This window comes from Peromyscus eremicus, chromosome 14 (genome assembly GCF_949786415.1).
Source record: "Peromyscus eremicus chromosome 14, PerEre_H2_v1, whole genome shotgun sequence".
Lineage (NCBI taxonomy): Eukaryota > Metazoa > Chordata > Mammalia > Rodentia > Cricetidae > Peromyscus > Peromyscus eremicus.
In genome coordinates this window covers 50,585,860-50,610,662 of record NC_081430.1, presented here as the reverse complement: position 1 = coordinate 50,610,662, position 24,803 = coordinate 50,585,860, and the positions used below count along the sequence as shown (strand labels likewise).

Sequence of the window (24,803 nt, the reverse complement as noted above, 5' to 3'; positions counted from 1 at the left end):
GGGGCTGATCTTGGGCCATGTCTCTCTCCTGTCTTATGTCAGTCAGGGTGGGGAGCTGAGGCCTGCAGAGGGCTGAGCAGGGCCTGGGAGGGATCTGGTGTGGTTGGTGAAGACCCAGCAAGGCTCACTTCCTCAGCGCCCCTCCCCCGTCTCAGCAATGCTTCCTCCTCCCCACCCTGATCCCACATGCTTGTGAGAAGGGCCCCCCGCTGCCCTGGCTTGCACTGAACCCCAGCTGAAGGAGACAGACAGGTATCATCTCCTCCCTGAAGTTAACCCTCTGCAGATAGCATCAACCCAAAATCTGAAGAGACTTCTACCACACACCTGCCCACATTTCTTTCTTGTGTGTTCTCTTCCTTTTGGTATATAATTGTCATAGACTCCAAGTCATTGTACATGTAGCGTTTTGGTTTCTGATTTCTACACCTGGCATTGTAGTGTAAACAGAGTCCATATTTATACTTTATACTGTCTTTAGTTCTGTCTTGCCTCCCACCCCGCCCCCTCTCCCTCCCTCTCTCCCTCTTCTTTTGATGTTGCTGCTGGCACGTTAAGCACACAGTCTCTAATAGAGAGTGTCTTGGTGACCAGAAATCTAACGGTCTCCCACCGAGTACGGCCCCAGTCCCATGAAATTGTCTTTTAAAAATTCTATTTTGGGGCCAGGTATTGTAGCATATGCCTTTAATTCCAGCACTCAGGAGACAGAGGCAGGTGGATCTCTATGAGTTCCAGCCTGGTCTACATAGTGAGTTCCAGGCTAAGTAGGGCTACATACAGAGTGAAACCCTGTCTCAAAACAAAACAAAAACCAAACCAACAAACACAAGTTTGTTTTTTCTTTGGGTTTTTGTTTTGTTTTGTTTTTGTTTTTTGTTTTTTGAGACAGGATTTCTCTCTGTAGCTTTGGAGCCTGTTCTGGATCTCGCTCTGTAGACCAGGCTGGCCTCGAACTCACAGAGATCCGCCTGGCTCTGCCTCCCAAGTGCTGGGATTAAAGGCATGTACCACCACCGCCCGGCCAAACACAAGTTTTATTTTGATCAATTTTTATTATAAAAATTTCTAACATAAACAACAGGAAGACTAATAAAATTAGCACTGTCCCCCACTCTTCCCTTTAGTATCTACCAAGTGATAACTTCTGCTTGTTTTCATTTTTTATTTTTTGTAAAGATTTATGTATTTATTATGTACACAGAAGAGGGAGCCAGATCTCATTACAGATGGTTGTGAACCACCGTGTGGGTGCTGGGAATTGAACTCAGTACCTCTGGAAGAGCAGTCGGTGCTCTTAACCTCTGAGCCATCTCTCCAGCCCCATGCTTGTTTTTATTTTATTGCCCTGCTATATTTGAAGCAAATCCTGACATCTAGTTTCATATGTAAATATTTTTTTTTGTGTGAGAAAGTATAAAAAACTTCCCAAAGAATAAAGTACAATAAAGACTGACTATCTCTAATTGCTGTAGATGGGTCTACTTATTGCCTATGCTGTGCTTTATTGAGCTGTAATCTTAGCATTGAATTTTTAGAATTCTTTCAGTTTTCTTACCAGGGTAGAAAACACTACACATACATCACTATGAATGTAAATGTCTTCCTTCCTTTTTGGTGGAATGACCAGGATCTTTGAACCAGGATCACGTCGTCCACAAACAGTAGCTCTTTGACTTCTTTCCCTTTAACGTCCATATTTGTTTGTCTCGTGATTTTGCTCTAGCCAAGATTGTGAGCGCTATACTGAGTAGCTGTGATGTGAGTGGGTGGAGAGGGTAAGTGGCAGTACTTTCAGGTTTCCCCCACTGGCACCAAGCTGACTATAGTGTTGTCAACTTATCTTTATGAGGCTAAGATATGGCCTTTTCTGGTTCAGATATTGAACTTTGTCAAAGTCGTCTCCGTGTCTGTTGAGATGATCATATGACTTATGTCCTTAAGTCTATTTATTTATCTTTGTGAGACAGGATTTCGCTATGTGTTCAGACTGGCTTTGAACTCATGGTGATCCTCCCGCCTCAGCCTCTTGAGTGCTAGAATTATAGGTCTGTGCCACAATGCCAGGCATTGATAAGCTCTTGAATATGATTTGCAAAAAGTTTACTGAGGATTTTGCATATGTATTCCTCAGGGATGTTAATTAATCTATAGTTTTCTGTATTTGCTGTGTCTTTATCTGGCTTTGATATTTGGGTCGTAGTGGCTTTGTAACTGAACTTCATAGCGTTCCTTCTCTTTCTGTTTGTTGAACAGTTTGAGTGATACTGGTATTAGCTTGTGATTATGAAGTCCCACCCCTCGCTGAGGAGCTATTGGTAATTGATAGCTGTGGGAAGAGGAGAGTTAGTTTTATTTAAAGGTGTGGTACGTGGTAGGTCAAACATACTTCAGTGGCTGGCCACATACCCAAGAATATATAGCCAGGACTAACTGAATACAATTGGGTAGGTTTGGAATGGGGCAGATCTGGGAGGAGCTGGGGAAGGGGCATGAGTATGACCAAAATACAATGAATGAAATTCTTAAAGAATTTAGAGTGATTTATAGTGTGTGTGCATGTGCAATACCCCACTCCTGGTACCAACTTATATCTTAGTCATTGTTTTGTTACTATGAAGAGATACCATGACCAAAGCAACTCTAAGCATTTAATTGTGGGCTTGCTTACAGTTTCAGAGGTTCAGTCCATTATTATCATGGCAGGGAGCATGGCAGGCATGCAGGCAGACTTGGTGCTGGAGAAAGAAGTAGCTAAGAGTTCTACATCCTGATCTATAGGCAGCAGGAAGAAAAGACACTGAGCCTGGCATGGGCATTTAAAACCTCACACCCAGGGGCAACCTTCCTCTAACAAGGCCACAATTCCTAATCCTTTGAACCCTTTCAAAAGTCCATCTACTCCCTGATGGCTAAGCATTCAAATATATGAGCTTATGGGGGCCATTCTTTTTGTTGTTGTTTTTGTTTTGTTTTCAGACAGTGTCTCTCTGTAACTCTGGCTGCTCTGTAGATCAAGCTGGCCTCGAACTCACAATATCCACCTGCCTCTGCCTCCCGAGCGCTGGGATTAAAGGCATGCCCCATAACTGCCCAGCTACACTTTCTTAATGAGTACAGTGGTATTAGTGGAGATGATAGGCATAAAGCCCCAAAGCTTACTGCCTTGATCACCAGATACTAGTGCACCACTGAGTCCCCTTTTTGAATATCAGGTGTGAATTTCACATAACATTTGACAAAGAGCATGGAGTCTGAAGGTGGCTTCCTGCTTGGAACCTGACTGCCCTGCTGGGGTCAGGGTAGAGATAAAGCAGTCCTTGCATTGCAGGTCCATTATGAGGACAGTTGAAATGTCTCTGGAAAAGCCCATCTTGGGAGCTGTGTGTTCTGGATGGCCTCTCTGGGCTAGCTGTGGCATTCCCAGGCTGGCCCTGGGGCTTCTCTAGACTTCCTGGTTCATCTTAGTTTCCAGGCAGGTGATGATAGGGATGTAATTACTGTTAGTTTTCTTTCCTTCTTCCAGAGTTGCGGGACCATCCCAGATCCTAACTTGCTCCCCTCCCCCAGGGGACTGTCCTCAGGTGGCATTAGCCCTCCCCTTCACAACCGAGGAAAGTAAGCCTTCTCAGAGGAGTTGAGTGACCTTCATTGGACCCTAACTCCCACCCCACCCCATGTGGGGAAGGTGGGCTGGCAGGAGTATCCCGGAACAAGGAAAACTTGAGTGTGCCTGGAGCTTGGCTTCTGGGGCAAGTGTTGGAGTGAGCCTGTTACACAGTGTCTCGTCCACCATGGTTGTGGTCATTGTGGGTCTGGGGCTTTGTCCCGAGGAGAATGCTGTGGCCTCGAAAGCCTGTTGTCATTGGAGGACAGTTGAGGAGACAGCAAGGCTGGGGATGCGAGCCACTGCTGTGGCTCAGGCAGTGAGTCTAGATGTTGAGGTGGCTGCTGAGATGGACCGAGGTTATTAGGAATACTCAAGTACTCAGGGTATGGTATAGGCAGGACCTCTTCAGTACTAGAAGTTCAAGAGCGCTGCAGAATGTCCCCACACCTCTTACAGAGTGTCCCCACACCTCACATCCACAGGCTCAGACCTGTGGTCTGACAACCTAGGCTTCAGAGGAGGCCTAAGGGCCCTGACTGGGAGGGTTGGCCTGACACTGAGGTCTGTGTGCACTGGCTGCTTGACTTTGCCTAAGAGCTGTGGGCTGAGAAGCCCAGAGTGGCATTTTCCTAGAATGGTTCCTTCAGAACCCAACCAGGAACAAATGTGACGACAGCATGGATTTGGATGTGGCCAGCTCTCGGCTGCATCCATGCTGCTTGCCTGAGCTGTTGGCTGCTTAGCCTTCCTGGACTTCATCTTCTGCTGCTGTGGATGCAGCGTGGGAGAGGCTGACAGCCCTGAGTGGTTTTCCTTGTGTGTCCTCATTCACCCTGCACCAATGTCCTGAGCTATCTACTGCTAGCATACCCATTTTCGGATAGAGAAACTGAGGCATTGAGCACAACCTGACTGTAGGAGGCAGGTAGTCGGTAAGTCTGGCCTTTTTACCATCTGGCTGCTGGTAGCATTTAAGCCTGTGAGGAAGGGAACGGGAAGAAGAAGGAAGATTGCCAGGTGCCTCGTAGGGAAGGCCTTGAGCTGGATGTGTGCATCTCCCCAAGCTGGTGCTTCCCTGGGCCACTGGAAGCACTGGTCTGGGTGCCGCCTGGCCCTGGCGCCTTCCTTGGCTCCGTTCTTTCTGCCTGCAGGGCGGGGCTTGGGCTGCTGGTAAAACATTTGTTGGGCCGACGTTGTAATCACTCTGCAAGGACACTTGCAATTATATCTGCATTTGGGAAGCTAATTTTCAAGAGCATTTTTTTTTTCCTTCCTAATTATGTGCAATCAGCCAACCAGTGCTCTTGGGATCCACTATCCCTCAGCTGGGAGGCACCTGCTTCTCTCTTCCTGCCTTTCCTTCCAGCTCCGGGCTGCCAGGACACCACAGTGAGGCCTTTTTGGCGGAGACAGAGATGAGAGACAGAAGTAGGAGAATGGGGCTGGACTCTGGCATGGCTCCAGGTTGGAGGCTGGTGTCTGTCTTCCCCAGGAGGCAGGTTGGTGGAGCAGTTGGCGGCAGGTGACTTTGCAGTTTGGACACTGAGCAGCAAGTGACAGCCAGCCCAGTTCAAATGAGCTTAAGTCAGAAGGCGAATTCCTGGATTCACGCAGTCTGGCCATAAAAGGACTGGCCCCCAAGGCCTCAGATCCTTACTGCTGTCCTTCCCTACTGTTTCCCAGCCACTGGGGATCTTTCCTCAGGTCCAAACTCTGCTACCAGCAGCTCTTTCCTTCCTCAGAACCTGGTGGGCTCTCTCTCTTTCTCCCTCCACCGCCAGGCCCTCCTAGTTTGGGAAGCTGGTGCTTCCCCACTCCAGTCTCTCATGGTCCTGCCCTGTGCTTATTTCAGGGCTTGCATGTGTGCCCTCCTTGAGGTCAGGGACCGACCGCTCCTGCTGTTTTCACTGTTCTGTTCCACTGGCGAAACTGCCTGGCACCTAGTCAGTCTTCAGAAGCACGTAAAAAGTGAGAGGGTGAATAAAACCATCTCTTAGTAGAAGGCAGCTGAAGGGAAAGTGAACAGTCATCCGGACGACTTTAGTTTGAGAAACTGAAACTAACCGACCTGTTGTGAATTGGCCTCATGAACTGCATTCTGACATCCTGGGGTCTTGCACACCCATCGGCTTCCCGAGTGGATTACAAGTCACAGCTGACCGTTACATGGTCCTAGATGGAAGAGTTAGGTCCAGAGCAGGCCTCTGGCTGATGGCCCCAGCAGGCTCCTGGGCTCCACGGTAGCCCCACTCCTGCATCCTTTGAGGGGTCCTTCTAGGGAGAGGAGTTAGCAGTAGATTATAGAAAAGGGGTGTGTCTGGCATTGGGGTCAAATACAGGCAGGTGGTCAGTGTGTGTGGGAACCAGCCTGTGGGTCGGGCACAGCAGACAGGGTGTGGACCGTGGGTGGGGGAGATGACATCTGTTAGGGGCCTCAGTGCCAGGTGGTAAGAGAAGCTGCATGAAGGCATGACGGGGCAGGATGGTGAGGTGAGTCATGCTTCTGAAGTAGAAGGTCACTATCAGGAGGGTGGACACGTGGGGCAGCAGGGAGACCGTCTGGAGACCTGTCTGCTGGCCCACAGTACACAGGTCTGCGCCTTTTGCGTATGTCACTCCCGATGCCTGGCAGGCATTTCTCGCTCTCCTTTCTTCTCTCCTAGTTGGAGTAAGATATTACTGTTTTCCTCGTTGCTTCTGCACAGGGCCCTGGCTCTCCGCACTGGTGTGTTGGCTGCTGTGACCCCCGTGTGGGGCTCCGAGGGATTATTGCAGATGTTTGGGGCCTGTTGCCATGACTCCCAGCTGCAGAGCTTGGCAGGGCATGAGCACTGGGAAGGAAGGGGGTGGGGTGGGGGGGCATGTGCCTGCCTGCTGGGAGGTAGCCCTGGAGCATGACTATGGGCAGTGGGGTCCTCTGAGGCCTTCCCTCCGTGCCACAGTCCTGCGATGCAGCTGATTTTTCTCTCACTAGCAGATGCAGAAGCCTTTGGATGTTGGATGGTATTCTCTACGTTTTCATTCTGTCATCTTTCCTGTGCATCAGTCTCCTCTCCTGACTACTGTAGGCATCTAGAGCCTGATTGAATTCCTCTCTGCATGGGACACTCACCTCTTTTTTTTTTTTTTTTTTGGTTTTTCGAGACAGGGTTTCTCTGCTCTGTGTAGCTTTGCGCCTTTCCTGGAACTCACTTGGTAGCCCAGGCCGGCCTCGAACTCACAGAGATCCGCCTGGCTCTGCCTCCCGAGTGCTGGGATTAAAGGCGTGTGCCACCTCTTACTGGGCAGTCTTTTGCTCTGAGAGCTAACCACCTCTTTTGTGGCTTAATAGGCATCTACTTTCTCGTCCCTTTTGTTTCTGAGAAGGTTCCTTTTGCTTGAAAAGTCAGCCAGGGGACCCAGGTTTATCCTAATTCTGGACCTTGGATGCTGCAGGGCATGTCCAGGTTACAGATTTACCGGATGTTTGAGACCAGTCACACCTTAGGGAGTGTCTTCTGGGCCCTTGACTTTTAGTCAAGGCTGTTCCTCAGGTGTGGAGGATTCTGCCCCTTGGGGACCAAGGCTCCAAGAGAGGATTTTAGCGAGGCTTGGGATCGGGGTGGGCTGAGGGACCAGAGGCAGCTTTGTCCAGAACACTTCCTCTCCCAAATATCCCAGAGGTCTCCCTAGCAGATCTGAGCCCCATACAGACCACAGTACATGGTTGTGGGTTAAGGAAGCTGAGAGGTAGTCCTGAGTTTAGACCATGGCTTTGCTCTCAGCCTTGGGCAAGAGTGTTAGTGACTCTAAATCTGTCACCTGGGTGTGTGTCAGGGAGGCAGGGAGCCTACGGGAGTTAAGCGTGAGGAGTAGTTCAGTGCATGAGCAATGCCTGGCACTCACAGGCACCTCCAGCTTCACCTCCTCCCTATCCTTTCTCACATCTGGCTTGGGGAGCAGGCTGGATGGGAACGAGACAGCCCAGGTACTGCAGCTGTTGGCCTGTTTGTTTGAGTCATGCCCAGGCCTTCAGAATCCTCTGGAAACTGGAGGGTCTTAGGCATCAGATCAAGGGGCTTCTTTTTGAGTTAAGGTGCTCAGTGCATTTGGGATGGGGACTGGGGCTAGGTCACTATACTCCCAGGCCTATAAATGGGGAACCTGACTGGCCCCTGCAGGGCCCTGGTATGCCTGGGTGCTGGCCCAGTTTTAGGTTCCAACTGGCTCCACATTCAGAGAATCTGTTACTGCTCACAGCGCTTGGCAGAGTCCAGGGTGGGACCTGCCTGAGAGCCAGGAATTGGGTGTGGCTGGCCTGGGCATCTTTCCTTGACCTCAATATGAACCTGGGGTCAGGATTGTCAACCTTCTCTCCAATTTTCAGCCAAGGTGTGAGGCCTGGGTTCTTAGGTCTCCAGGGTCCGTGACCCCCACCCCTTCCCAGGTCTGCTGTTCTCATCGGGACCCCTGGTCATGCTTGCTCATTGGCCCTGTGGGTACCAGGTGAATCTGAGTGCCAGTTTCCTCTTCCTTTGGCCATCTAGGCTCCCTTTGAATGCCCGGGCAGGTTTTCCTGTCTCTCCCCCTGGACACTTCAGGGGAGTGTCTGGGTGTCATAGGGTGGCAAAGCTGCTGAGTGAAGCCTCGGGGCTGTAGCTGACAGAACAGGTTGCCTAGCAGAGATGGCCAGGCCCTCGTGTTCAGAGGGCACAGTGTCATCACAGGGGCGATCCTGAGGTGGGGAAATTGCCCTGGATTAGTTGGGTGGACCCGGGGCGGTCACAAAGGTCCTGATAAGAGGAAGAAGGAGTGCCAGGGAGAGGAGACGAGGCAGTACAAGTGGAGGGCAGTCAGTGATGTGGCTGGGAGTCAGAGTGACAGTTTCCAGAACTGGAGAGGACAGGCTGGGGTAGAATCTTCCCATCCTGGGAAGAAAGAAGGCTGACCCACACCATGGAAGGTTCTGTGTTGCTTGTAGTTATCTGCTGTGGTGTTTCATTTGTTACGGAGGCCATAGACTATGAATACAGTATTCACATTGCCCATCTCAGGCTCTGGGATGAGACTGCAGCCTCAGAAAGCAGTTTTGGGTCAAGGTCAGAGCTCTCTGTGGCCAGGTGGGTGTCAGAGCTAGGCTTCTTGGCTCTCTACCCTACCGCAGACCAGTGCTCCTTGGGACTTGCCATTCTGAGGTGCCTGAGGTTTGGACGGTGTTTAGATGATTCTCTGAGATGGGGACAGGGCCAACTCTGGCCCTTGCTTTAATGGGAACCCTCAAGCACCTCCTGCCGGTAAAGATAGTGAGGCTGTTGGCTCAGCTTGGGATCCAGTGGCACACACACCAGCTCATTGTTTGTGTCCCACCTTTCATGTGGCTGTTAGCATCCTTTGGCAGGGCCTGTGGCTTAGGGGTTCCTCTGGGCCAGGGTTCCACAGAGAAACCCAGCACGTGATGGTGACAAGTCCTAATGTCTGTGGCTTCAGGATCCCCTCTGGTGGTCCTGGGACTAGGGGCCAGGCTGAGGGGTGCGTTGGTTGCTCAGGGGACAGTTTGGCTACAGGTGTGTGTGTCAGTGCCTTGCATACGTGCAGGACTGCTGCTGTAACAGGAGGTGTACCTTGAAGGTAGGTGTTAGCAAAGCGTGGACTGTGGAGGGCGGAATTCTCCCTCACCGAGTCCCTGCTTGCGACTTATCTTGCTCTCCAGGCCAGGATTGTTGCATTCTTGGGACTCAGAGTGCTGCATCCAGGGAGCAGGCTGCGTTATGAGCTTCAGTAAGGTCGGCTGGTAGCCAGGTTGGAGGAGGCCTATGGGTATCTCTCCGTAGAGTCCATCTCTCCCAGTTGAGAGCCCAAAGGCTTTCAAATAGAGATTATTTTACTCTGGAGAGTGGAGGTGTGTCAGAGCTTTGAAGGGTTAGACTTGATGCCTCTGTGGGTGGATTGGCCACAGTGTGGATGCTGTAGAACATGTCCTGGAGAGCTTTGTGGCTCACCCCAGCCCCGTTCTGATTCTCTTCTGGAAACCAAAGGGTGGGTTGCCCAGGCACTGGAGCCCCAGATGCCTGCTTTTCCCGGAAGGGCAGCAGGGTGAGTCACCTGCTCTGCCCACTTCCGGGGCCCCACCAACTTGTTCAAGGTCCAAGGGATTGATGAGTCAGGTTGCTTCATCTGTACTGAGAGAGACCCACACCTGGGCCTGCCTGCCTCCCTTGGGTGGGGCACCTAGTATGGGCAGGGTCTTCAGGATGCTGACTTTTCAAGTAAGGGAAGGGACCCCCTCCTCCGCATCTCATAAATAAAAAAAGACATATGGCAGCTCTCAGTTTTATCTGGTTCTTCTCTGGTGCTGTCCAAACAATTCATATGTTTGTACTGGCTTTAAAATTCTGTTCATATGTTGTCTTTATATCGGGCCATTTCAGTTCCTGGCACTGTTAATAGGAGGAAAATCCAAATCACAGAGCAGTCGGCAAGGGAACCAGGATTCCAGGGAGGGAAGAGGCAGGCAGGTGGCTCCAGGCTGGGAGCGTTGAACCTGCTGGGCATGGGCTGTGGGCATGGGAGGCCAAAATTAAGACCAGCCTCTGGATCCAGGGCTTCACTGCCTGCAGCCATTGAACCATTGGTAGTGTTGGCTGGTACTGTGGCTAAAGATCAACTCTGAAAGGGCCCTTGGTATAGGTGATGTGAGAGCTGGTCTTGTGGGTGAGCTGCTGTTTGTCAAGTGAAGACAGGCATTTGTGCAGAGGACGCAGCTGTGCGAGGCCAGATGTGGGCCAGGCTTAGGTGACTTAGAGAAGAGGTCTCTCTGGGGAGGGGGCGAGAGAAGGATCTGATGTGACTGGCTGCCCAGCTCCTTGTAGGCTGCATTTTCATGTGCCCATCCCCCCCACCCACCCCCCCGGCCAGGAGCTGTATTAACATTTGGGGGCATGGAGATAGATAGGGCGAACCCTGCTTCCGGAAGGGCAGTTGTCAGTCAGGGCAGGCTAGGCCAGGCTGTAGGGACAGATGTTCAGGAGGGCAGAAACGTCAAAGGCCCAGCTCAAGCTCATACAGAGTCCACCCACTGTGGATATACCTACTCTTCAGTGCTGTGTTCCCTCTGGGGTGGCTCAGTGCTGTGTCCCTTAAGTCACGGTGGTCACTTTAGACATTGTGGTCACTTTAGACCAGATAATTCTGTCATGTACATTACAGAGCCCCTGTCCTCCAGATGCCTGTGGCTCCACTCCCGATTGGCAGCATCCCCTGCCCTCATAGATGGGGTTCGGGGAGCAGCATCTCTCCAGCTGAGGCTGGTCTCAGACTCACAGTCCTCCTGCCTCAGCCTTCCAAATGCTGGGTGAGGGCCCTCCTCCTTCCCACCCTCTCATGTCTTCAGGTCAGGAGGACTAACTAGTTGGAGGGTCCGGTAGTCAGAGCCAAATGCTGCTTCCTGAAGTACATGTCATTTCAGTGTATGTTTCATAAGCCAAGGCAAGTACCGTGGCCATGGCTGACCTAGGTGGGGATGAGGGATGGGCCTTAGTGACACTTAGGAAGAGGACTACTGCTATGGATGGCCACCCTCCTGAACCTAGAGCTGTTCTTCTCCAAAGGAGGGGCCATCCTTCCTCTCTGCAAGCCCCTTATTCCTTCAGGGTGCACTCTCCCTGGAGTTCTGCTGTTCAGCTGGAAGACAAGATTATGAGTTTGAGTAGACTCTGCCCCAAACTTATTAGTGCCAACTTTACCAAGAAGACGAAAATTGCCCCTAGGTACAGGCTTTTAATAACATTTAAGTTATTAAGCTTTAACTCTTACACTCTTACTGTTACTTTTCTGGTATTGTTGAAAGTAATGGATTTGCCCGTGGTAGAAAATACTGAACATGAGGAAATGCCTCCAGGTCATCCACTGCTGTCCCCAGCCCTGTAGCCCCAGCCTGGGCCTTTCTGACTTGCCTTCCAAGGCCCCGGATGTTGACACTGGCCTACAGTCTCAGTTCTGAGTGTCTAACGTGACCATCCTGTGTCCCCTCCATGGGGAGGGGGTCACTTCAGTTTGTCTCTTGGGAGGACTTGGGAGGCTGCCTGATGTTCTATTCACCCGCTGTCAAGGACACAGTAAAGGAGAAGTCCACTTCCTCTCCAGCCCCTCCTCCCAGCTGCCCTTGACCTTGACCTGAAGCCTTGCTGAGGTCACTGTCTTGTGGCACTTTGGATTCATTCTGTGTGCGCAAGTACCCATTCTCCTTCCGAACGTTGTTCTCAACTGAGTTGTGTAGGGCACACGGGGTTCTGCCCCTCAGGGCTCCCCTGTGGCCTTGGAGTTGTTCCTCCTGGGCGTACACCAAGCTTCCCGCCTGGTTCTTTGTGCTGCTTTGGGCTGTTTCTTCAGCGGCATGTGGCTTGTCAGGGGTGCTTCTTTCTCCTTGCAAGTAGTTTGCTCTGATCTTCTTCTGCGCTCACAGACAGTCTGGCAGCTGACATCCCAGAGCCCACAGCATTCGTGCGTTCGTGTGCGTCTGGGTGATGAGGGGGGACAGTCACTTGACAGCCAGCTCCGTTCTCTCTCCTCTCCCCTGCCTTTATGTTCCTCTCTTCTCCCTCTCTTTGGACTCATGATTTCCTTTCTCAACTTTCTGGTTGCAGCCGGATTTCAGGAGTCTACACTTTGGGACTCCCTGATGAAGACTGAGTTGAACCTGACAGGTTACTTCATTTTCCTGTGAGGTGGAAGTAGTAGATGTGGTTTCTACGGACCCCCCACCTCTTCCCTGGGCTGTGGAGGTCTTAGGGGCTCAAGATCTGTTGCCCAGAGGATGAAGGTTTTTCTTGCCTTTCTGAGGGTCATGTCTAAGCTGTGTAGCGCCAGCCTGGGAATCTTCCCTGAGGAAGATCATCCTGTTCCTCCTTCAAGTAATGGGGTAACTTAGGCCCCCTCCTTGTAGGGCTGCATGTTGCCAGTGACAGTGAAGGGTGTGTGTGTGTGTGTGTGTGTGTGTGTGTGTGTGTGTGCGCTGCACTGAGAGGGGACTCTCTGGCAGACCCTATCTGTCCTCCCTCTCCCTAGAGCTCTGAGCTGGACGAGCTTCTAGGGTTCCTTGGGGAGGTCGGTCCTTTGTAAGGTTTCAGTCAGCCAAACTTTCTCAGTTGCTTTCTTATTGTATGTATCCCTAATGTGATTAAATCGCTACCAATCCACAGAAATAGCTTAGTGACCATAGGAATTTATTGGGGGGCTAACTCACGATACAGGGAACTCACAATACAGGAAATAGGGATCCCAGAAAGGTGAGGTACAGTCCAGCGCTGTTCTCTGGAGATCTGCACCAGCATCCAAGACCACGAGGTAGCGAAGAGAAGAGAGTGCACATATGTATGTACGTACCTACGTGCATCCCGGGTCTTAAGGGTCCCCGTCCGGGCAGCGCCCAAGGGGGCCGGTACGTAGCAGCTACCTGCTGCCTCACTAGGGGCAGTGCTTCAGGGTATGGCACAGACAACCACCCCCTACATCTCCCATCTGTTTTCAAGGATTGGGGTGCGGTAAAGTGAGGACCGATTAGAAGTGACTGTAGGTGGCTTAGCAGCTGAGAGCCACATGTTGAGATCATCTGGATAGGAGCAGGTTTCCCCAGGGGAAACGGAGACCATAGGGAGACTAAGGCCATGGTGAAACCGGCCCTGCCGGGTGTGGGTGATATGTGCCTATGTCACCTGCCTTTCCCATCAGGTCCGTGTTTTGTTGATGTTTAAGAGCCCACCCTTGAGCGGCTTAGGCTGTGTGACCTGGAGCAGGTTCCCTCACTTATGACAGCAGCTAAGTTTTCTTCCCTCTCCAGTTGGGCTGGAGTGATCCAATGAGACAGGGGCAGGTGATCCAGGTTCTCATATCGCTGAGCCTCCTCATGATGCTGTTTGGCCCCTTTTCGTGGGCATGGATGGCCTGAGGCCTTGCTGCCGTGTGTCTGGCCTGTGCCTTGTGTGGTTATGGCTGTCATTTCTTCAGCAAGTGCAGGAAGACAGAATGACCTGAGAATCCCCAGTGGTATCAACCATAGAGTTTTCTCATTGGGTTCTTTGGGGCCAGGCTCTGTTGGAACATAGAGTTGAAGGGAAGGCTAGCCACATGGTTCTTCCAGTTGACCCAGCTGGTTATAGTGGTCCTCAGCCCTACCGTCTGCTTGGGGCCTCTGTTGGCCCTCACAAAGCATTTGCTAAGCAGCTGGCGAACATGTAAGAAGTGAGGACGGTGACCTCATCTGAGGGAGATCCTGCCTGCTTCCCGAGGCTGTGGCATTTATTGTACCCTCTGAATGCTGTGCCAGGGCTGGGAGCTAAGTTGCTTTTCCATATTTATAGCTCTACTGGACAGCAGCCCTTTCTGGGCAGCTCTTGGCTGGTGGGCACCAGAACTGGGCCAGGGGCACAGTTTTTAATTTTACTCAGTCCCTGTTTCCAGGAGCCTAGGTGAGTAAACTGCAGGCTGCTAGCCTTGCCTGGACCCCAGCCTTCTCTGAGCCCTTTTCTTGGTATAGTAAACACATGGGCCATTTCAGTCCCTGCAGGTCTTGGTTTTTACCATTTCTCCCTGAGTGACAGTGGTTCATACGCAGGGACTTAGGGCTGGGAGAATGGGATCCCAGGTTCATGGGTGTATTGTATGAGTGGGTGGGGGAGGACTCACCTGAGCTGAGTCCTGAGGGCTGGGGATGGCGAGTGCACACCCTGGAAAGGGATGAGACAGCCCTGTGCACTGGACCTCATGGAGATGGGTCCTAGCTGGGGCTTGCCGTAAAAAAATGTGAAGCAGGTTGATGAATGAAGGTAGGTAGCCAGCAGGGAGCCTTAGTGTGGTGTGCTCTGGAAAGGTGTACACATAACCCATATGCTTAAATGGGGTGAGTGAGACAAGTGTGATGGATAGTTGGCTGTGGGACTGTGTGGGAAGGTGGTGGAGAAAGATGGAGTATACAAAGCCCAGGCTAATTCCACTGTGAGAGAAAACATATTTGTCTTCCTGAGTCTGGCTTATTTCATTTAGCACAGTGTTCTTCAGTTCCATCCATTTCCCTGCAAATGCCATAGTCTCTTTCCTCTTTACAGCAGGATAAAGTTCCATTGTATATGTATTTCTGCATGCATTCACCTACTGACAGAGCTGCAGACCAGCCCCATAGCCTGCTGTGTGTGTTAACACGGGCGTGCAGGAATGCCTCTGGTGTACTGACAGAATTGAGAAGTCGGTGAGGGGAGGAAGAGGTCTAAAGGAAGGGGGAGGGAAGCTAGTAAGGGTAGTCAAATATGTGTGACATGGAAGCAGGAAGAGGGATATTTGAGGGGAGGAAAGTGACCAGCAAGGGGCGGCCATGAAGAGGGAATAAGAGCAAAGTATAGTGATGTATATGTATTAAAATGTTACAGTGAAACCTATTTCTTTGTATGTTAAGAATTGGTAATAAAATGTAAAAGCTATGTTGGTTACACAGAAAAATAGTTTGTGGTAGGTACAGTGGCGCACGCCTTTAATCCCAGCACTTGGGAGGCAGAGACAAGTGGATCTCTGTGAGTTAGAGACCAGCCTGGTGTCCGTAGCAAGTTCTAGAGCTGCATAGTGAGTTCCTGTCTGAAAAACAAAACAAAAAACCAAAAGGAGAACAATCTTGGAGTTTTGTCAGGTAGCATAATCACCTCCCCAAACCCAAATAACCACACTCCCCCCAAAAAAACAAAAAACAAAAAAAAACCCAACAAGTTCAGGCTGAGAGGGATATGGGTCAGCTAGAGGCCACGGAATGGTAGGAGGGACCAGAAGTGGCTAGGTTTGGAGAAGTACAAGTGGAAAAATGGATGGCTCGTGTGATAGGCTGTGGCAGACGTGGGAACCAGACCGAGGTGTTCGGATCAAGGTGAAAGTTTTGGAGAATCTACCTGTGGTAGTTGAGGCAAATGGGATTCTTGGGGCTGTCTAGGCCAGAGCTCTTACTGCTGAAGACCCAGCCTGGCTCAGGTTTGGAGGGCTTGCGAGGGTGTTAGCTGCTGTCAGTTCTACAGGGCTCTAGCCAGGTTTCCTCGGGAATCAGCCATCTTTTCCAGGTTGTGAGGGGGCTCATAAACCTTGCCCTTGGAGGGAGGTCCCTCTAAGGCTGCTGGCTGGAGAGACATGGCCTGAGCGTTGCTCATGCTGCTCTCTCAGCTGGTCCTGCTCTCAGCTGGCTGTAGTGGATGGTCTGGAGAGGACGCTGCCTCTCTGCTGGAGTAACGCCATTTTTTTTTGTTTTCTCCACAGGAAGCGAGGGATAGAGGTCGTGCAGGTGAGTACAGACCACTTCTTCACATTTCCATATGGTGACCAAAGCACAAGCTTAATCTGTCTTTGAGAGAGTTTGGGTGATTGGCCACTTTTTATGGGTGCCTGGATGGTGACATCCCCCTGGAGATCTGACATAGCTTCTGTCCCCAGCTGGGTACAGACTCAGGCTGGTGACTGCTAGTGTTTGGAGAGTTAGTGTGTGAGGAACAGGAAGGGCCAGGATCCTGGGGGTCATGGCACTTGGATGGGTGTTAGGAAGGATGAAGGGACAGTAGTGACTGGCTGTGTGTCCTGTCATCCTGTCCTCTGCTCAATCTTGGGCTTATTGGCTGGAGAAGGAAGAAGGATGGATGGAGGAGAAAGAGGGATAGGTGGAGGAAGGGAAAAGGAAGAATGGAAGGAGGGGGAAGGAGAAGAAAGTGTGGATAGAATGGGGAGGGGCAGAGAAGGAAGAATGGAGAGATGGCCCTGAAGTGGCTATCCAGCTGCCAACAGCAGCCATCTCAGGAAGGTCAGCAGGGTTGACCTGTCTGAGAGAGCCTGGGCGTGGGATTTCCTGTTGATGTTCTGCTAAGAGACCGTGGCCCTTATAGTCATGTCTTTCCAGGGATGGTGAAGTGATATTTACCTCCACGTAAACTCAGAAATAGAGACCCACAGTGAGGGACAGGTTGAACACGTGCACCAAAGCAGTGCCTGGTTTCCCGTGTCGCCTCCACTGTCCCTGTCCAAGATGAACCTGACTGTCCGGGTACCAGGCTGTCCACCCTTCCATCTGCTTTGAAGCCTATATCTGCCTGCCTTGCAGAGAGTCACCCAGGATGGGGACCAGCCCAAGGCTGATGGCAGACAGCTGAAGGAAGTTTCTAGAAAGCCTGCTGAAGCATACTTAGGGCCCTTGTTTGTTCAGTTTCAGGAAGCTCCTGCTCAGCATTTGTAGGAAAGGGTTTCCCCATCCAGGCGGGCACGTACCTGGCAGGCCTGAGATTTTCTCCATACCCTGGCTGTGGGTGGGACGCCAGCCTGGAGCCATTGTTTAGAGTGAGCCGGGCAAATGGGTTCTGAACGCTTTCGAGATGGGTCTGTCGTTCGTTTGGATGATGACTTAAGGGGGAGGGGAGTGGTGGCTGGGGACAGAGTGAAGCCAAACTGGGTGCCTTCTACTCTGGCATCTAAAAATAAAGTCCATGGCGAAGCCTCTCCCTGCACCTCCTCCTGGCGTCCAGGAGAGTCTTGAGAACTTTAAAATGTGAAGACACTGAGACTCTGCAGAAGCTGGAAGACAAATACCTTGGCTGGCCTTTCCAAATCAGCTGGGCTTTCGGGCACCACATCTCAGTGTGAGGTAGGCAGAGTGCCAGTCATTGGGTGAGGTGTGAGTGAGTGAGAGGATTAGGGGGACCGTGCCCCAGGCACCTCAGCATCCATCTCCTGTGTCAGGTCCCGATTATATGGGAGGAGGTATGTCTTTTGTAGAGATGAGGAAACTGAGGCTCGAGATGTTGTGGCCCTTGGAGAGGTCTGCCATTTGGTAGTGGAGTGAGGGTTGAGGTTTGGGCTGGCCTGTTTGCTCTATGGTCATCTCTCTGTGTTAATGCATGATCCATTTACAAGATACTTCTGCTACTGTCTAAATGGATACAGGACTTGGGTTCAGGACCTAAGCATGAGGAACCTGGGCAAGATCCGGCCTGTTTATCCAGGTCACGGAAGTAATTTCTCTTCCTGTTATCCGTTGGTAACAGCAGCAGCATCGGTGATGGACATTTATGGGGACTGTGGTGTACCCAGGAAGTGGCCGATTATTCTCAAGGAACATTGGTGTGTAACCTTTCCCAGGCATGGGTGTGAGCATGTGCTCTGCAGCAGTGAGAGCCAGCAGATTCCTTCCTTTGCCTCAGCCACTCCTGCCAGGGAGATGAGGAGCAAGGCGGCCTGGGCTCAGGTTCTGGCTGTGTGATGAGCCTGCTAGTCTGTACATTGGGATAACTGGCAGACCTGTCCCAGGACCGTTAGGATTGGTTCAGTCCAGGTGACATGATTGGCACTGGGGCTGGCACACAGGGGCTGATGACCTGCAGAGTTGTACCTCAGTGTGGGACCGCAGGACACCGCCCTCCATTATCAAGGGAGTCAGCTGGTCATTATAACCCTAGGAGATAAAGACTGGCGGAGATCCATGGTGCTGGTAACAAAATCGAGGGAAGAGGACCCGATGGAGCTGTCACCTGACTAGCACATGGGTGCTGAATTTAACAATTCATCTCCCCTCCCCTTGAGGTGTTTTTGAGACAGGATTTCTCTCTGTAGCTTTGGAGCCTGTCCTAGAACTCACTCTGTAGATCAGGCTGACCTGGAACTCACAGAGATCCTCCTGCCTCTGCCTCCCAAGTGCTGGGATTAAAGGTGAGGGCCACCACCGCCCAGCCCCTCCCCTTGAGTTTTAACACCTGTTTCTATAAAACTGAAAACTGGAGATAGAATTAACTGTCTTACTCTAGCAGTCGGTAAGACGCATCTGTGGATGCCGGAAATGACTTTTTAAAAAGTCCCATTCATCTCCTCAAGTTATGTTTCTAATAAAGCTTTCTTTTCATGCATATTACTTGTGCAGTTTTGAGTATATGTTAGTCATGTTGATCAATTTTATATTAATAACCGATAATGATTTAGTTCAGAAGAAACTTTTGATGTATGTGAGAGCTTTATGATCATATAGAAAGCCTTTGAAGGAGGAACAGTTATACACATAACTCAGCGGAGTAGTAGAAAAATAAGGGAGAGACTTTCCGATGTAAAATACCCTGACAGTTTAAACATCTCCAAGGAAGAGGATTGGAAATTAGTCTGAGAAGAAAAAAGAAGTGTTTGGTTTCTAGCTGTCTGAGAAGGCCCTGATTATATAATCTGAAAATGGATGATGGTGGATCGCAGATCACCGGAGTATTTGGACCACATTGGATCCATTTAAAAGAGAAATAGTAACAGTTTTGTTTTCTAATGTTAATATTTACATCATGTTGGATATGACATCCTCTGCAAGTATTTAAACTTACGGGACATTTCAGATATCGGCTTAAAAACGTGCCAATGGAGACAGTCTCAAACATTAATTTTGGGGTTTGTTTTGAAGGCCGTTTACATCTCAGAACCAGGTACTTCCTCAAAGAGGGATGGCGGGAGGCCATCAGGAGGTTCTGTGGGTCTTCCCACAGGGGACCGGGGAGCTCGCCTTGCCTGCCTGGCCTCCCCTGACCTGATTTCCTGTGAGTTGCGCCACTCTGCCCAGGTTAGCTCAGGAGGCTGCCAGCGTGCCGGTGTGGGTCTCTCAGGAGGAACAGAAGCCTGCTGTGTGTTCCGTGCTGAGGCACCGAGACCCAGGGGTTGAGGTACAAGGTGTGGGTTGAGCAGCTATCACTTTCTGTGTGGCAGCCTGGACACCTGTGTGGGCCAGTCCGCAGTAGGCGACCAGGGGCCCAGAGGGGCAGAGACACTGGAACCTTACTCCATCTGTGCAGTCAGGAAGGCTCCCAGGGGAGGAGTCTGGCTGTGGGGTTAGTTTTATGCACCCAATAGGGCCTTCCTGAGACGCATAGTCCAAGCCCACAGACCCATCAGGACTTGCCACCTTGCTCCCCTCCCCCTCTCCCTCGCTGAGTCCAAAAACTTTGAACACAGCCAGATGGATGCTAAAATGGCCAAGTGTTAAATACGGAGCAGTGACCACCTTCTTGGAGACAGCGTCTGGGGTCAGAGGGTTATTGGATTCAGGGGCTGGGCCTTGGGCTTCCCTGAGGGCTCATCAGAAGCCTGTGTTTCTCTGGTCTGGTCTGTGGATAAATTCAGCAGAGATGCTTTTCTGTGTAGGGCTTCATTACTCCTTCCTCTCGTAGCCCCAAACTCAATGGAGCAAGACCCAAGAAGACCCTGCCTGCCTCAGCATAAGCCTGGCTTCCACCCCACTGGGGAGAAGGCAGGGTCTGTTAGCCTGGGCTATTATTTTAAAATGCAAATGAGTAAGCCACAAGTGTGAAAAGTACAGTAGCCAATTATAGATTCCTCCTTCCAAATTCTTGGCAGATTCAGACATTATGAAACTTAGTCTTGGGGCAGCCACTGTTTTTCAGGCTGGCAAGTAAGTTTCCTCAGATGCAAGAGGGAGCGGGGCCTCTGCCCTAGCAGAGCCATCACCCACTTGAGATGCAGTACTTAAAATTTTTTTTTTTTTAATGTGTATGGGTGTTTTGCCTGTATATATGTTTGTGTACCACATGCATGCAGGGCCTGTGGAGGCCAGAAGAGGGCGTTGGGTATCCTGGGACTGGAGTTACAGATGGTTGTGAGCCTCCATGTAGGTGCCAGGAATTGAGATGGGGTCTTCTGGAAGAACAACCAGCCTGCCCCAAAAGCTGGCAGACATCAAGCATCCGAGGAAAGGCAAGACTGAGAAGCAGAAATTAGCAGGCTGTATACCTCCGAGAGGAGGCCATGTGCTCAGGACTGCAGTAGAACTTCGTGCTGTGCCTGTGCAGTTCAGGGGTGAGGTGTAACATTGGTGATGACTGTGGATGGGGCAGGCTTTCTGTTGTGGGTTAGGGTCTTTGAGGGAATGGAGCAAGAAGAAAGAGGTAGGTGGCAATGGGGAGGCCCTGTAGAGGAGGCCATAACCTCTTGATGAAGAGTGAATGAGGCCTAAGTGTTATGGGAAGTTATTAGGTTGGCATCGTGGGACATAGAATAGCCTGCATCCAGACTTGGAGGCTGGGAAAGGTGTCTGTTGAGGATTGGTGGTCTAGGGAGTTTGGGCTTTGGGTCCTGAGGGGGTTGGCAAGAGACCAGGCTGAAGCAAACAGGAGAGTTCAGACCACTGAGGGGCTGGGTGAACTTTGGTGGGGGCAGCGTCTGGGCACTGAAGGGGTTCTGATGGGAGAGAGGAGGGCTGGGATTGAGGTGGGAGGAAGAGCTCCCTGGAACGCACAGGGGGGGTGTCAGGAAAACACTGGTGTGGAAGGCAGAAAGCCAGGCCTCGAGCAGGAAGCCGGGGTTATAGCCTGTCGAGGGGAGATGCAGGCTGGCTGTAGTTACCATGGCAATGAAGGGAGGTAGGCCAGGGGGCAGGAGTAGTACCTGGGTGGATTTGGGAGTGAGAAAGGGTGAAGGGTCAGTCCCCAGGTGTTCCTTGTGCCTTCTAGGTTCCAGGGTTCCAGGCACTGGAGGAAGGACAGCCAGGGAGGGGACGCTGCTGATGGCAGAGAGGGGTGCTGAATTCAGGGGATGTTACTCGTGGAATGTTCTTGCTAGTTCCAGGTGTATTTTAGTAGCTTTATTAAAGGTATAGATTGATCAGTCCTGTTAGGTTCCTCTGCCATTCCGTTCTCTCCCGTGTCCCCGGTGGCTGGCCTTGGAGCCCTTGCTAGACTGTTTCTAGGTGAAGGAGACACCGTTCCTTAGCTCTTCTCTTACCTCAGTGCTCTGGAGCTAATAAGCACCATGTACTTTAGTGGTCTGTGCGCTTAGAACGGGGAAGAACCTGTGACGATCTTCTGGTCCACCCCCATTGTAGCTAGTGGCTTTCTGGGGACCACCTGACCACAGCTGACCCTCAGCAGGTTAGTACCTCCAAGGATGACCACCACAGGCCTGGGAGGTTGGTTCTGCGCAAGAAGATTCCATGTGGTCATCAGAGGCCAGTGGTGGACAGAGGTCTGACCCCTCTGAGGAGTTCTAAGGCCCCGGCCTGATTTTCTGCCAGTGTGTTTTCTGGTTGTGAGATTTCATTTTCTTCCTCTTTAAAAGGGGTCGATACTTGGCACCCTGACAAGTGCTGAAGGAATATGAGTCACTTTTCTTCACCCTTTGCTGTGAACACGGTGGCCTGTGAGGGGGAAAATGTGTCTTGGAAGAAGCTGTGCTGCCTCCTCACCAGAGGGAACTTTTGGATTTCTAATTATTAAGGATTTTAGCTTGTAAATTCTTTTTTTTCAAAGACAAATTTTATGTGTTTTTTCAATCAAGGTACAGATTATTTTTTATTATTTTTTTCTACATGAAGAAAATTATTCACTCTCAGCCACTTATTTGGATATCCTAAATGACAAATTTATGATCATTATTGTGTGTGTGTGTGTTTTATAATAATGACACATGGGGTGGAAACGTTATGTAAATTAGTGTCTGTTCGTATCAGGTTTTTTTGTAGCCATAAAAAAAACCCCTCATTTTGGAAGACCTTTAGTACCAGCACTGTGGAACAAGGGACAGGCAGATCTCTGTGAGCTCAAGGCTAGCCCAGGCTACATAGTGAGACCCTGTCTCCAGAAACACGAAACAAAACAAAACAAAAATCCCATCTTGGAAGACAGTGTGAGAACATTCTAAAGATGGCTGCTGAGTGCTGTTAGCGTTTGCCAGGCAGTTTCTTTCTACTTGGGGTGTGTGTGTGTGTGTGTGTGTGTGTGTGTGTGTGTGTGTGTGTGTGTGTGTTGCTGAGGATGGACCAGTCCTAGCAAATGCCCTGCCACTGAATTATCCACTGTACAACCAACTTTATCTTACCCCTGCTCTCCCAGGCTTCCTGGAAGGGACGCGTGTAGGTGCATGCAGTCCTGAGGTGCCAGCAGGCTTCAGCTCTGTCTAGCCTTTCTGTTCTCCAGCTTCAGACTCACTGAGTCAACAGAAGAACTCCTTAGAACAGAAACGCTCTGCTTTCATCATCTAGATGGCAGAAGGTGGCCAGGGAAGCAGGCTCCCTGTGCGGGCCCTTGTGTATCCTCATTCACAGGCATCTGGAACCCCAGGTCTTCCTATGCTCCGTTGAGCTGAGCTGGGACTGGGCCTCCACAGGATCTACTTGCCTGGTCTACTATCAAAACTTCCTGATGTCCCTTGGATGGAGTGTGGCAAGCTAGTACTTCACATGAGACTAAAGAGAAGCAAAAAGGAAAACAGGAAGGGATGGAGAGGGCATTTGGAAGAGGCAGAAGCAGATATGTTTGGAAAATGGCCTCCAGTTCTGGGGTGAAGTCGCTACTCAGTGTGGTTCTTGAGATGCCACCCACCATTGCTAGTACTGTGGGAGGAGACTTTGAGTGCCCCAGCCCAGTCTGAATCTGTTTGTGATCTGGGTGCATGCTGCAGCTGGAGACACTTGGTGCATGGCCTATGAGGCCATGTGGGACTGGGGCACCATCTTGGGGAGCAGAGGAGCAGATCTGCAGCTGAGGGAATGGTATGTTGACGTGACAACCATCACAGCTGCAGGCAGGAGCCATGCATGGTCTTCTGCTTACCTCCAAAGCACGCAAAGTGCCTTGTTTTTCTATTGAGTAGGAAGGCCGCATCTCCCTCCTCAGCCCGGCTGCTATTTCCCTGTGTGCCTTCAGAGCTGCTCAGGCATCCTCTTGCTCATGACCCCTCCCTGCTTCTCCTGCAGACCCCACCTCTGCAGCTGGAACTGCCCATTAACTGCCTTCCCAAAGCCGGAACTGGGTAGTCTGCAAAGGCTTCTGGGTGCAGCCTATGAACTATGCTTGCAGGATGACTGAAGAGAGGGTCAAGCCATTGCTTCCCACAGGCAGTGCCAGCTCTGGTTGGTTAGCAGCAGCTCTAGATTCTTCTTGCACCTCTGAGTAGCGTGTGCTCATTGCTGAAATCTTGGGAAGTAAACCCAGAGACAATCACGAAAACATGCTGTTATGTCTGGGCGCTCAGGTTGGGACCTGTATTTGGGGTAGATGAACTGTTAAGCTGTTTGTCTCCGTGGCCCATTGTCTATGTGTATGAGTGTCTGGGGCCTCAGTTCAAGGTTACTTCTGGCTGGCAGTGTTGCCGTGGATGTCTGAACTTAGGTCTTTGTAGGTTTAGATCCTAGCTCCGTGTTCACTTTGGATAGATTTCTAGAAGTGACCTTGCGGAGTTTGAGGCATTAAGACCCTGAGGTGTGACGGTGGCAAGGCTTGCTTGCGATCTGTTTACATTCTGTGCACTAGCACCTACAGCGCCTACAGGCCAGTGTCTACCACAGTGTCCCTCATGCCTGGCTCTGTACTAGAAGCAGGGCATTAGGGAACCCAGGGAGGCACAAGGCAGTATCAAAAACCACGTCTAGGATGTTTTGTAGTCACCACCTCAGCATACTACTTCTGGGTAGTGACCTGGATTGAGCACATGTTTTGTGCTCTGGTATAAAGATTCATGTACATTTATTCATGTCCTCATATCCAGTTCAGTTAGGTTTATAAGACTGTCATTTGTGTTTTAAATGAAGAAACAGAAAAGGCAAGTAGTTGCCTAAGGTTGCTTGGGAGGAGGGGAGAGGGGAGGGCAAGGAGGAGGGGAGAGAGAAGTTGTTGAAGGCAGGCAGTAAGGTTCTAGAAGGCTTGTTTATTATCACTTTTAAAGCGTTCTATTATGGGAAAACCACACGACATTCCAAAGTTGGGAGAGCATAGCCTAACGAGTCTCGTATGCCTTCCTTGAAGCTTGCATGTGTCCACATATGGCCAGTATCACTTCAGGGAGACCTCACTCCCACCAGGTTTTTATGATCTGTCTTCCTGTCCTGTCACATCACCTGTCGATGTTTCTGAAAGATGGAGACAAAGACTTGCTTTTCACTCCCGGGAAGTCAGTGGAAAGGGTGGGCTACCAGGTGGTGGGGCTGGCTCTCATTCCTGCTGCCTCTGCCTCTGGGAGGTGGGTAGGATGGTGCCCAGCAGTGGGCTCTGGGCCTTTGGAGTGGTGGTCAGACACCTGTCTGCATCCACTAGGCCCTGAAGACTTGTTTGCCTTGATACCTCTTCAAGAGCGCTCGGTGTTGTGGAGAGAGGTGGCCACAGCAAGTGTGCGCACAGCCTCCGTGTATTCTGGGATCTTTCCCCCAGCACTTAACCGGGATTAGAGACATGTG

General features: G+C 50.9%; 1 protein-coding gene across 1 annotated transcript in view; it reads left to right on the top strand.

Annotated features, from left to right (window-relative positions):
• The window catches only part of Itpk1 (inositol-tetrakisphosphate 1-kinase), a 141,566-nt gene that overhangs the window by 15,522 nt on the left and 101,241 nt on the right, over positions 1-24,803 (top strand). The window contains exon 2 of the mRNA XM_059279284.1: positions 15,872-15,896. Coding sequence (XP_059135267.1) covers positions 15,872-15,896 — 25 coding nt within the window. The remainder of the gene's footprint in view (positions 1-15,871; positions 15,897-24,803) is intronic.